This window comes from Maylandia zebra, linkage group LG20 (assembly GCF_041146795.1).
Source record: "Maylandia zebra isolate NMK-2024a linkage group LG20, Mzebra_GT3a, whole genome shotgun sequence".
Classification (NCBI taxonomy): domain Eukaryota; kingdom Metazoa; phylum Chordata; class Actinopteri; order Cichliformes; family Cichlidae; genus Maylandia; species Maylandia zebra.
The window spans coordinates 9,495,099-9,507,758 of record NC_135186.1 but is presented as its reverse complement, the minus strand read 5'-3'; the positions used below and the strand labels follow the sequence as shown (position 1 = coordinate 9,507,758).

The window sequence follows — 12,660 nt, the reverse complement described above, 5'->3', positions numbered from 1 at the left end:
TACACATAAGTTCAGCTTAACAATTGGGCTAAAATATTTTTTTCGTACATTTTTGCACATTACATGTGATTAGTTAACAATTCACTCAATCATATTTGTATTTAAAAATATTATTGCTGAATTTAATTAAATATTTATTCTTTTAAAAAGTGCCCAATTATGCAACTTTTTGCACGTGGCAGCCGACGGCAGTATATTTATTTTGTCCTTTTTCAGTAGTCACAATTAGTTTATACAATTACCATGTGATATCATTTTAATAAAATTATTATTTTTTCTTGTTTTTTGTTCACAGTGTGCAGAAGAAGAACAAGGACCAGATCTCCAGTCTTCTCTCTCACATCCCAACCCCCCAACCCCTCTATCCTCTGTCCTGCTCCACCTGTTGTCTCTGCCTTCTTTCCATCTGTATTTCACTCTGTGGTTTGTGAGAAATTTTGCCAAACCAACAATCCTTTTGCGGTTTGATTTAAAGCCGTGTCTCTCCTGCTCTGTCTGTTCTCTCTGCTAAATTTTCTCTCTACCTGTTTTTCACTCTTGGCTTGCTGCTGAAAAACGCCAAGCCAATAAAGCAATAAAGAGTGCATATTTTGCCTCAACCTATGAACAAACTGAACAAACAAAGAAAACTGCGGTTTGATTTAAAGCCGTGTCTCTCCTGCTCTGTCTGTTCTCTCTTCTAAATTTTCTCTCTACCTGTTTTTCACTCTTGGCTTGCTGCTGAAAAACGCCAAGCCATTAAAGCAATAAAGAGTGCATATATTGCCTCTACCTGAGAACAAACTGAACAAACAAAGAAAACTCTAATTCACGGTTTGATTGTGATTTCCCAGCCGTGTCTCTCCTGCTCTGTCTGTTCTCTCTTCTAAAGTTTCTCTCTACCTGTTTTTCATTCTGGGCTTGCTGCTAAGTTGTGCCAAGCCAATAAAGAGAGTGCATATTATTCTCTCGACTGACGAACAAACTGTCAAACAAACAAAGACATCTGTTTCTGAGAAATAAAAACTGAAATATAAAGACAAAGAAAACATCTGCTGTGTGCCACTCTTATTTTTCAAATACATTTTCTAAAGACTAACAGAAACACTTAAAGGTGTGTAAAAATGCCAAAAAAGCAGAAAAAGTCACAAGCTGCAAAACAACGCTGGAAGAAGTTCCATGAGTTTCAAAAAGTACCAACATGTGAACAAGCTGAGTGTGATTTTCCTCAGAGCTCTGCAGAAGACTTTGTGTCTGCAAAGACCAATGCTGATGGTGTCAAACAGGCAGGTCAACATGTTCCTGCACATGTACAACAGATATCCTATGCAGATGCTGTGAAGACTGGATTGCAGCATGAATTTAATGAACATCTGGTAAACCACAGAGACCAACATGAGGTTTCAAGTGCCCCACAGGTGGGTTATGCTGATATTGTGAAAAGAGGCCGTCACAGTGATGTGGCAGGACCATCTCATGCAGAAAAAGTGAACTTTGAAAACCAGCCCTCTGTAACACATGTCTGTGCATCTCACAGCCAGGCACATCCTAAATATGGAGACTCCAGAAACAAGCAGTGCACATGTAACTCACTCACATTTCTTGGATTCCTTCATGAGAATGAAAACATGTCTACAGTTGACCTTAATCTGGTCTTGGATAAAGGTGATGTGATGTACAAAGAGGCCAAGAAAAGATTTCCTAAAAATATTCATTTGGCAACCGATGAGCTGCCAGACAAAGTTGATGCTCGCAGGTCTATGTATCATATCAACATGACACAGCTTTCCCGGTATGGGACATTTGAAGAACCTTTAGAAGAAGCAGTAGATACCTTTCTCAGCTTAGAAGCAGGACTGAGCTGCCTGTTGTCAGATGTGCAGTATGCCTTACTGATTATGAGTGGATTGTGTATTGCAGTGTTCAGATCCACATCAGGCAAATATGGGTTCTTTGACCCACACTCCAGAACACCCAGTGGTCTTCCTCTAGCACTATGGTCACGTAATCGTGGTACAGCTGTGATGCTGAAATTCACACTCCTCAGTGACATGATTAAGAGGCTCCAAGATTCTTATGAAATGATGGAGATATCACCTTCTTGTACCTATGAACTGAAGCCTGTGCAATTCTACAGTATGAGCACAGTCAACCTGAGTGATAGTATCACAGACACAGTCTGCAGACCAACAGCTGCCACTACTGTGGCACCTACTGACTCTGATACAACTGTTGATGAAGCAAACTCCTCTACTCCAAGGAGAAACACAACCACTGATCTGACTGAGAACATCTTTTGTCAAATGTCCATTTGTACGCCACTGGTGAAACAAAAAGAAGTCCACATGACTCAGTTCACATCATATGAAGATCAGAATGAACCTCCTAATATACCCACTGAAGAACTATGCAGTGAATTAAATTTGCTTCCATCAAATGATGTTTTTTCATGTCAATCAAATGCTGCAATAAACAATGTTGCTGCCTGTGACCTTTCTGATATAGTTTTACAAAAACTGAAAAAAGTTAATAAACAACAAAGGCACAAAATGAAAAGAAGACTAATGGCATCAGAGAAACCCAGAAATCAGAGAAAAGAAAACCAAAAAAGGAAAGAACGACAAAAGTATGCTTCAAATAAAGATTACAAAGAAAAGAAAAAATCTTGCACAAGCGAGGCATATAAAAACAATCCTGAAGTTAGACAGAAAAAACAACAGTATATGAAAAGATGTTACCATGCGAATGCTGAATTCAGAAAGAAACAACAACAGTATGTTAAAAGACGTTACTGTGAGAATGCAGAATTCAGACAGAAACAACAACAGTATGTTAAAAGACGTTACTGTGAGAATGCAGAATTCAGACAGAAACAACAACAGTATGTTAAAAGACGTTACTGTGAGAATGCAGCAGAATTCAGACAGAAACAACAACAGTATGTTAAAAGACGTTACTGTGAGAATGCAGAATTCAGACAGAAACAACAACAGTATGTTAAAAGACGTTACTGTGAGAATGCAGAATTCAGACAGAAACAACAACAGTATGTTAAAAGACGTTACTGTGAGAATGCTAAAGTTAGACAAAAACAAAAACAATATATAAAAAGACGTTACTATGAGAATACTGATTTCAGAGAGGAGAAAAAAAGCTACATCACTAAAAGGTATCGAGAAAACTTTGAATTCAGAGAGAGACAGAGACAACTGATGAAACAACTAATGCGAGACAGGTATCAAAGTAATCTTGCATTTAGGATTATGCACAACATGAGATGTGCCATGAAAATAAAAAGGAAATACAGATGGGTGAACAGACAAACCCAAGAGAGTGACAACAGTGTGATCAACGAGGCCATATCTGTGTTCAAATCACAAATCAAAGCTGGACCATCATACCCATGTACTGTATGCTTCAAGGCTTCATTTCCAAACCAAGTACGACCCTGCAGAAGGTCAAATTATGTCAAAAACCCACATGTAGTTGCAACATGTTTGACTGGAAGATTTGTTCATGTTTGTGATGAAAACTGCAGAAATGAGCAGTGCAGTGTGCCTGATGAGAGAAAGAGAGAGTGGATTTGTCACACCTGCCACGATCATCTTAAAAATGGATCCATGCCAGTACTTGCTGTTGCCAATAAACTGGATCTTGCTGATATTCCAGCTGAATTGTCTGATCTCAACATACTGGAGAGACATCTCATAGCCAAGTGCATACCATTTGCCAAGATTATTCCTCTTCCCAAAGGCAGACAAAGAGCAATTAGAGGAAATGTGGTCTGTGTCCCATCAGAGGTACAGGAAACTGTTGAAGCATTGCCTCGATTGAGAATTAATTCTCAGGTAATGAGAATAAAATTGAAGAGACGCTTGTCTTACAAAGGTCATCAGCTGTTTCAGACTGTAAGCTGGTCTAAACTTGTGCAAGCACTGCATAAACTCAAGCAGATTCATCCACAGTATAAGGATGTGAGCATCAGAGATGATCCTGAGCTGTGTGACCCAACTCTTCCTGATGAAGATGATGAGGAGGAGGATGATGAAAACATGAATGAGGACGATTATGATGAGGCTGATTTAATGGAAATTGACAGCTGTGAGAAAAATGCACTAAGTGAAGCACAAAATATAAATGAACAGGACATTGACATGTTACCCTGTGATGGTGAACAATCGCATGAACAGATGAGAGATGATTCAGAGCAAGCAGATGGACTGACTAATGGTGGTTTTGCACTCGAGTCCTGTTTGCAGCCCCCTGATGTGGCTGAGGAGATATTATGTTTCAGTGAAGGAATCTACTCTGTTGCTCCTGCAGAGAGAAACAATCCAATAAGTTTTTTCAAAACACCTAAACTGGAGGCCATGGCCTTCCCTGTGCAGTTTCCTACAGGCCAAAACACACTTGATGAAAGAAGGCTGATCAAAGTATCCCCCAGTGGGTATTTCAAATCAAGACTTTTCTGCATTGATGATCGTTTTGCCAAAGACACAAACTATTTATTCTTTGCACAGTTTGTGACTGAAATACACTTGGCTACATCCAGCATGACAGTACAGTTAAGGAAGGCAAAGCCTCTGACCAGAGATGGTAGAAAAATAACCTCAGGCATGTTACAAGATAAACATGAGGTGGAGAAACTGGTGCGAAATAAAGATGCAGTGAGATTCATGCAGCCTCTGAGAGGAACCCCAGCCTATTGGGAGAAAACAACAAGAGATCTTTTTGCCATGATCAGACAGTTGGGAACTCCCACGTTCTTTTGCACATTTTCAGCTGCTGAAATGCGCTGGCCTGAAGTGATCGAGGCAATAACAAGGCAGCAAGGTGAACAAGTGAATTTTGAAGGACTCGACTGGTCAGCAAAGTGTGACATCCTGAGAAGCAATCCTGTCACAACAATGCGCATGTTTGACAAGAGAGTTGAAGCATTATTCAGAGATTTACTCTTATCTCCCGCAGAGCCACTTGGCAAAGTCATTGACTACTTTTACAGAGTTGAGTTTCAGCACAGAGGAAGCCCACACATACACTGCCTCCTGTGGGTAGAAGGTGCTCCTGTGTTTGAGGAGGATGATGAGCAAACTGTTCTTGATTTTATAAACAAATACATCACAGCTCAGCTGCCTGATCCACATAAACAACCTGAACTGTACAAAAAAGTAACAGAAGTGCAAAAACACAGTAAGAACCACACAAAGACGTGCTTTAGGAGTTTAAGCTCCGGGTGCCGTTTTGGTTTTCCCAAACCACCCTGCAATGAGACAATGATCACAAGACCCAGTGAGGATGATGCACTGGAAGTAGAAACGGCAAAGAACAAGCTCAGACCACTGAACCAGCTGCTGAATGAACCTGAAACTGCTTCCATGAGTTTAGAGCAGCTCTTGGAAAGATGCAAGTTGACACATGCAGAATATGAGAGATACCTGAATAAAATGAACATGAGGAGTACGATCATACTAAAGCGTGATCCAAAAGACTCTTGGATAAACGGCTATAATCCACATCTGCTTGAAGCCTGGAACAGTAATATCGACATAAGCTTTGTTTTAGATGCTTTTGGTGCTGCAAATTATTTAATGAAATATATATCAAAAAAAGAGGGCGGGCTATCTGAGTACCTGAAAACTGTCATTGAGAACTCCCATAAGGACAGTGTAAATGAGTGCGATGAAATGAGAGCCGTCATGCAGGCATATTCAAAGAAGCGAGAGATCAGTGCACAGGAGTGTGTTGCTCGTGCATGTGGTCTTCACATGAAGCAATGCTCACGTGCTGTAATATTCATTCCAACTGATGATAATCCTGTGAAAATGAGTCGTCCCCTGTCAGTTCTGGACAACACAACACCTGAGTCTTCCAATGTTTGGATGACATCTTTGAATGACAAATACAAAGCCAGACCTGAAACACCAGAGTATGAGGAGATGTGCATGGCAGACTTTGCTGCTACTTGCAGGATTGTCTATGGCCAACAGAAAAAAGGTAAAGATGTTTTGCCCCTTCTCAATGAGATGGGGTTTGTGCAAAGGCGCAAAAACAATAAGCCTGCTATCATCAGATTTCACCGCTGCTCACAAGAAAAACATCCAGAGCAATATTACGGAAGACTGCTTAAACTGTACCTTCCTCATCGTTCAGACCACGAACTGAAAACACCATCGTTGCCAACCTATCAGGCTTTCTATGGTGCTGGCTGTGTACAGCTGCCAGGTACTGACCGTCTTGAGTACGTGCAACACATTGTCAAAAGAAACAGAGAAAAATATGAGAAAAACAGTGAGGAGATCGAGAGCGCTGTTGAGGAATATGAGCAGAACAGAGGTGTGACTGACGAATGGTGTAATCTGGCACCTGAATCAGATCTCGTAAGGTTGCCACTTGTTGAACAAGAAAGAGAGCGAGACAATGAAAATGAACAGGAAGATGTGCCCGACTACAGCCGTCAGGCTGATGCTTCAACAGAAGTCAGAGCCATCAGGGAACCCCCTGCTATTGATCCCACATTGTTACGTCAGATGTTTCAGAATCTGAACAAGAAGCAAGCCTGCATATTTTATGCAGTTAGAGACTGGTGCATTAAAAGAGTCTGTGCTCTAAATCCAGAGCAGTTTTTCTTTTATATTAATGGTGGTGCTGGAACAGGAAAATCACATCTTATCAAATGCATCTACTCAGAAGCATCTAAGATACTGAGCAAAGTGCCCAGATATGCAGACGACGTTGACATATCAAAACCCACTGTCCTGTTAACTGCTTTCACTGGGACTGCAGCATTTAACATTTCTGGAACAACACTGCATTCTCTTCTCAAGCTGCCTAGAAGCTTAAAACCTCCCATTCAGGGACTTGGCAATCAGCTGGATGAAGTCAGATCAGAACTTTTGAATGCTGAAATAATCGTCATTGACGAAGTGTCTATGGTGTCAAGACATCTGTTTGCATATGTAGATGCAAGACTCAAACAGATCAAAGGGACTCGGAGACCCTTTGGAGGCATGTCAGTCATTGCTGTCGGAGACTTCTATCAGCTACCCCCAGTGCGACAGTCTAAACCTCTCTGTGTGCACGACCCGTCCGAGATCGACCTGTGGCGGGAGCATTTTCAGATGATCACTCTGACTGAGATTATGCGTCAGAAAGATGATGTTGTCTTTGCAGAGATGCTGAACAGAATTCGTGTGAAAGGAAAGTTGGATGAGCTTTGCGAAGCAGATAGAAATTTGTTGTCACAGGCCATAACTGAACCAGCCCTTTGTCCAACTGATGCGTTGCACATTTTTGCAACTAATAAAGAAGTGGATGCACACAACTCTGCAACACTGGCTCTGCTCCACACTCATATCATTGACATCCATGCAGATGATTATAGAAAAGATCCTAGAACTGGCAGAATGGCACTTCAAGACAGACCGTTGAAAGGAGGTAAAAACGAGTTACCAGACACACTGAAAGTTGCAGAAGGAGCTCGTGTCATGCTCACCAGAAACATTGACATACAAAATGGTTTGGTTAATGGAGCTTTTGGAATACTACTTAGAGTAGTTCACTCTGAAAACGACCAACACATCATCAAGCTTGGACTTAAAATGGATAATGAGACATCTGGAAAGAATAACCGCACACCAGCAGACGACATGGTGTACATTGAGAGAGCAGAGGAGAATCTGAAGCAGAAAGGAGTGGTACGAAGACAGTTCCCAGTGAAGCTGGCCTTTGCATGTACAATACATAAGGTACAGGGTATGACAACTACATCAGCTGTTGTCTCTCTTAAGAGCATTTTTGAGCCCGGCATGGCCTACGTAGCTGTCAGTAGAGTGACGTCTCTCAGTGGACTGTATCTTCTTGATATGGAGGAGAAAAAAATATTCACCAACCCAGAAATCACTGCAGCGCTTGAGAACATGAGACAAGCCAACCTTGATGACATGATGCCTCTTCTACACGTGAGGCAAACACTGAGCAGGTCAGAGGTTTTCACCATTGTTCATCATAATACAGAGGGACTGCCAGCTCACATTAATGACATCAAAAGTCACCATGAATTGTGTCTAGCAGATGTTTTGTGCCTAACAGAAACACACCTGCGGGGCTCTTTTGTCGCAGAGAGTCTCCACTTGGAAAATTACAATTTGTTCAAACGCAACAGACACCTGTCCTACACAAACTTTCCCCAGATGGCAAACAGAAGTGGTGGTGGAGTTGCTGTTTATGTGAAAAGTGACATTCAAGTGCATGAAAAACAGTACATTCATAATGTAACTGACCTTGAATTTCTGGCTTTAAAGGTTGAAGCACCAGTCAGTGCTCTGATTGCAGTTGTATACAGACCTCCAGACTACACTCTGAGGCCATTCCTGAAAAACCTGGTAAGCCTATTAGACTCATTGGAGATCATGGACTGTCATCCCATCATAGTTTGTGGTGATTTTAATGAGAATGTTTTATCCAGTGCAAACAAACCAATCCTGGAGCTGTTTGAGTCTAGGGGATACGCACAGGTCATCACTGCCCCTACCACAGAGAAGAACACACTGCTTGACCTAATTTTCATTTCTCAGTCAGATCGATGTCTCCATTCTGGAGTCATGAAGACCTACCATAGTTACCATGACCCAGTATACTGTGTATTGTCCTGTGATGATTCATGATCTAGATCTTTGAATACAGTAAGTAATATCTATATTTTTGAATGACTTAAGAAAGTAGAGCGATATTTAAAAGTTGACGCTCTGCATTGCAGTATAATGTTTGAATTGTTTACATAAAATACAATTACATGAATTAAGTAATGATATCAGTAAAAGATGACAATTTTATTTATCACAGAAAATCTAAAATTCACTAACAGTAACCTATAAATGTCAGAAAAATCAAATATAGCAGTTTAAAATGAATAGTGTAGGCATATCCTCTCTGCAGCCAGGCTTCAACACCCTGCCAGGCTGCCCCAGTCTCACTGTGGCTGGGAGGGAGGGAGGGTGGACCAGAGGATTGCCTACACAACACATAAATGTTCAACAGCTTCTTCATTGTTTCTGAGAGAACAATAATGACTAAAGGTTGCTTTTTAAAAAAACAAACAAACAAACAAACAAACAAACCTAATTACAGCAATAATGACAGTTAAGCCACTTTATGTGTGCCTCTATTTTGAAATACTATTTACAAAAATGTTATTATTTTGGTTTGTTATAAACTTTAAACTTTTTCAAAAGTATACGATTATATTTTTGGACAAATCTTTCGATGAAACATACATTTTTATGAGCTTTTATCATGTTTCGGCCAGTGCAATCATCAGGGTGGGTCTGGGTTGATAACTGCACATTTCTGGCCAGAAATGTTTCAGCAGTGTTACATAAGTAGTACATATGTAACACTTGCTTTCTGTTACCAGCTGATACCCTACATTTGTATAGACATTGGATGGTGTGAGGTTGGGGAGTTGAGTGGGGGGGGGGGGGGGGGGGTTACGGTGGGAGCTGAGGGGGGGGGTGTTAGGTTTCCTTTTTTCTTTTTCTTTTTTAAGAGAGACACAGTCCTCCTGTGTCTTCTCCAAGCTTCACATGTAAGATCCAACAGTGTGAAGCACATAGCAGCTAGAAACTGTAATGCCACAGATCAGAGAGGCTTCATCATCACCATCTTCATCGCCGTACGATCAGAGCGTGAGACTTCACATCTGGAGCACAGGAGACATTCTGTGATAAGTCCTCCTTCTAGCTTGTCCCACAAGCAGTCGGTGAGATTTACTCACAACAAAAAGGGTTAATGACATAATTTCCATGAAAACATGTATTCATTCTTTGTAAAGTGTTTAAATTGTGTTTTCACTTGACCTTAGGAGTGTTAGAGTGTATTGTAATGTCTGTACTCAGGTGTTTCCCTCTGTGATCCATCCCCATCAGAGCTGAGACACTCAGGACTGAACAGACTGCACAGTTTCTGTGACCGAGCCTCCAAAACACCTTCTTTGAAACCACTCATGATAGAAGGGCTTCATATTTGCAGCAGCACTACTACAGGTATTCAGTTTATTACAGGATGTGTTTGTTTCTTAGGACCAGCTCTGAGTGCACACTACCTAACATATACACCTTTCTGTTTATTACAAACCAACTACTCTGGATCATACGGCCAGTTGGCAGGAATGTTGCTGCAGGAAAACATCCCTGGAGATCACCATCATTGTCAGACTGACTGTGCCTCCTCTGTGCAGTGTCAAGATCCTCTCTAAATGAGTGTGTAAGTTAACATTTTCATTATTTTATTCCCTTTGACAAGACAAGTATCACTGATATTTACATTTACAACTACATATGTTCCCGTTTTCTGCTCTTCTTTTAAAGTCCTCAGCTATCCTGCTTCTGTGCTGCTTGCCACACATCAAACACTGGCCGGATGACAGGGAGGATCCACTCTGAAGTCACTGGACGTGATGAGGATCATATGGGACTTCATAGTTTCACAGAAACATTGTGCTCTGTGATTACAGGTTTTAAATGGATACAATGACTGCCTCTCTCTGATCAACAGGCTAAAGGATTGTTTTCATTGTTAGTGCTCTGTACAATGTATGCTTATTTAATATTTCATCACAGAGCAAACCTTTATTTATTTAACATTTTTTTTTATTTTGTTTTAATGTTGAATTAACTGTGGGGATTTTTTTAAGTGGGCACTTGGGATGTCATATGACCAGAAATGTGGTAACTGGAATTCAACAGTATGGAAGAAAAAATCTGCTGAGAACGAAACACATACAAAAACCCCCAAGAAAATTCAAATTCATTCCATGTAATCCAATCTAAAACATTTTAAACTGCTGAACAGCAACACAAACAGTGTTAAAAAACAGTGTTAACAGAATGATTATGATGATTTTGTACCAAAGTTTCAGGTCACATGGCACACCTAGTGTGTAGTGTGGAGTATCAGCTGGTAAGTATAGGTTTTTTCATATTTGTGTCCTTAGAGTTTAGATAGATAAAGCCTTGTGTATAATAATTAGTCATAACCACAACTCAAAGTCAGGGACTAACTAAATTTGGGACTTTGTGTCTGAGCCCAGGTTAAAACAATGTGTAAAAAAGCATTTAGTGGCATGGCTGAACAATGCTGTATTGATACTTATTTATCCATGTTCACAAAAAGGACTAATGTGTTTATTTGATTATTTGCATGTGTTAAACTGTGTCACCACCTTAGGCTTTCATTTGAGTTTACTCACAAATCTCTATACAGTTCTCTTTTACCACTGTGTGGACTCTGTTTACATTAAAACATAAAAAAGAATGAGTAATAAAAAGATGTGTAGACAGATCAGAAGATTAAGTAGACCGATAGAAACAGCTGTTCAGCCATGTTCTAAGAAACCAACACAATTTAAAGGTTCAGGATTGTGGTTTTAAAAGTTGAATTTTCATGTATTTCATATGTTGCTCATTATTTTTTATTTAGTTATTTAATTTAGTTATTTTTCTTTATTCTACCAGTCCTTTTCAGAAAGAAGCTGTAAAATATGACTTAAGATTTTTATGTTATTTTCTATGACATACAAAACAAATTGATGTATGTAATACTATTAAACATGATATACACATGTGTATATGTCTGAAAAACATCATGCTGTATATTAAAGTTTGTATTTTCTGCAGAATGTTTGTTCATCTTTTAAGTTCATTTCAATTAGAAGAATATGAACTTTTAATATTCATTCAGAGGTTTTCTGACTCTAAATTTTCTTTTGTCATTACTCATCTTTTTATTATTTACATTTTAAACATGCTTAGCTTTTTCCAACTTCTTCTGTGTGAACATCAGCTTTCAAAAGTTCTGCACTTTTATTTTCAGGTTAAAAATTCTGTATTTTCCAGCTCATTCAGATTTTTAACTTAACATTCAGCAATTAATTCATTTCAGTGCATACATTCAGATTCAAGCATTCACACTGCAGTTTCTTCAGAAAATGCACTTTCTAGTCTTTATTATTATTTTTTCCTATTCCGTACGTTTTTCGCCGACTATCTCCTTCAAAACCGTTCAACTTAGAAAAACCATTCAAACACCATTAGATTCCTCTTCTTTTGGAATGGTGTGCTTCTATTTTTCTCATTTTTAACATTTATATTTTTAATTTTATTTAACTTTTTTCAACAAAAATTTCCCATGTATTTCAATGGGGAGACCCTTCAAATTCTCATTCAATTTACTCATTTTTAAACTCTTACTACTTCCACATACGTTGACATAGAGCCACCATTCAAACTTTAAAACGAAGACAAGACATTCAACTATTCACCTTGTATTTATCTTTTCAATATCTATTATACTTTTTCTTCAGTTCCAGTTTAAGTTTCATGATGTTTTTTCACCCGTTTCAGAGTTTATAATGGGTGTGTATGGGACGGAATGTTGGGGCTAGAGTGAGGCAGCTCAACTGCTAGAGTGAGAGGAGCAAAAAAATTCATCTTAAAATCTTTTTTAAAACTGCTGCTGTGTCCGCAGCGTTTGCTCTACAGGTATGATTTTACCCTCAAAACGTAGCCATCGCTGTCCTCTTTCATCCAATGTGTTTACTATTGTCCTAGGTGTTATGGTTCTTTCGTAAATGTCACCAATGCACAGCCTCCTCCCTCCAACTCTTCCATAGACTCTAATGTTAAA

At 39.5% G+C, this 12,660-nt stretch overlaps 2 protein-coding genes across 8 annotated transcripts in view; one reads left to right on the top strand and one right to left on the bottom strand.

Moving 5' to 3' along the window:
- The window catches only part of nphp4 (nephronophthisis 4), a 249,304-nt gene that overhangs the window by 129,817 nt on the left and 106,827 nt on the right, over positions 1-12,660 (bottom strand). The gene's annotated exons all lie outside the window — the stretch shown is intronic.
- Positions 4,938-11,600, top strand: LOC143414455 (uncharacterized). 4 transcript variants are annotated; one of them, XM_076878850.1, is made up of 4 exons: positions 4,938-8,360; positions 9,905-10,019; positions 10,136-10,239; positions 10,344-11,600. In XM_076878850.1, the coding sequence occupies exons 1-3, from the start codon at positions 5,253-5,255 to the stop codon at positions 10,192-10,194; spliced, it is 3,282 nt and encodes a 1,093-aa protein (XP_076734965.1). In that variant the 5' UTR covers positions 4,938-5,252; the 3' UTR covers positions 10,195-10,239; positions 10,344-11,600. The 4 variants fall into 4 exon arrangements, 3 of the variants coding, with proteins under 3 accessions (XP_076734965.1, XP_076734964.1, XP_076734966.1); XM_076878849.1 differs by having other exon boundaries at positions 9,905-10,239; XM_076878851.1 differs by lacking the exons at positions 10,136-10,239; positions 10,344-11,600 and having other exon boundaries at positions 9,903-9,990.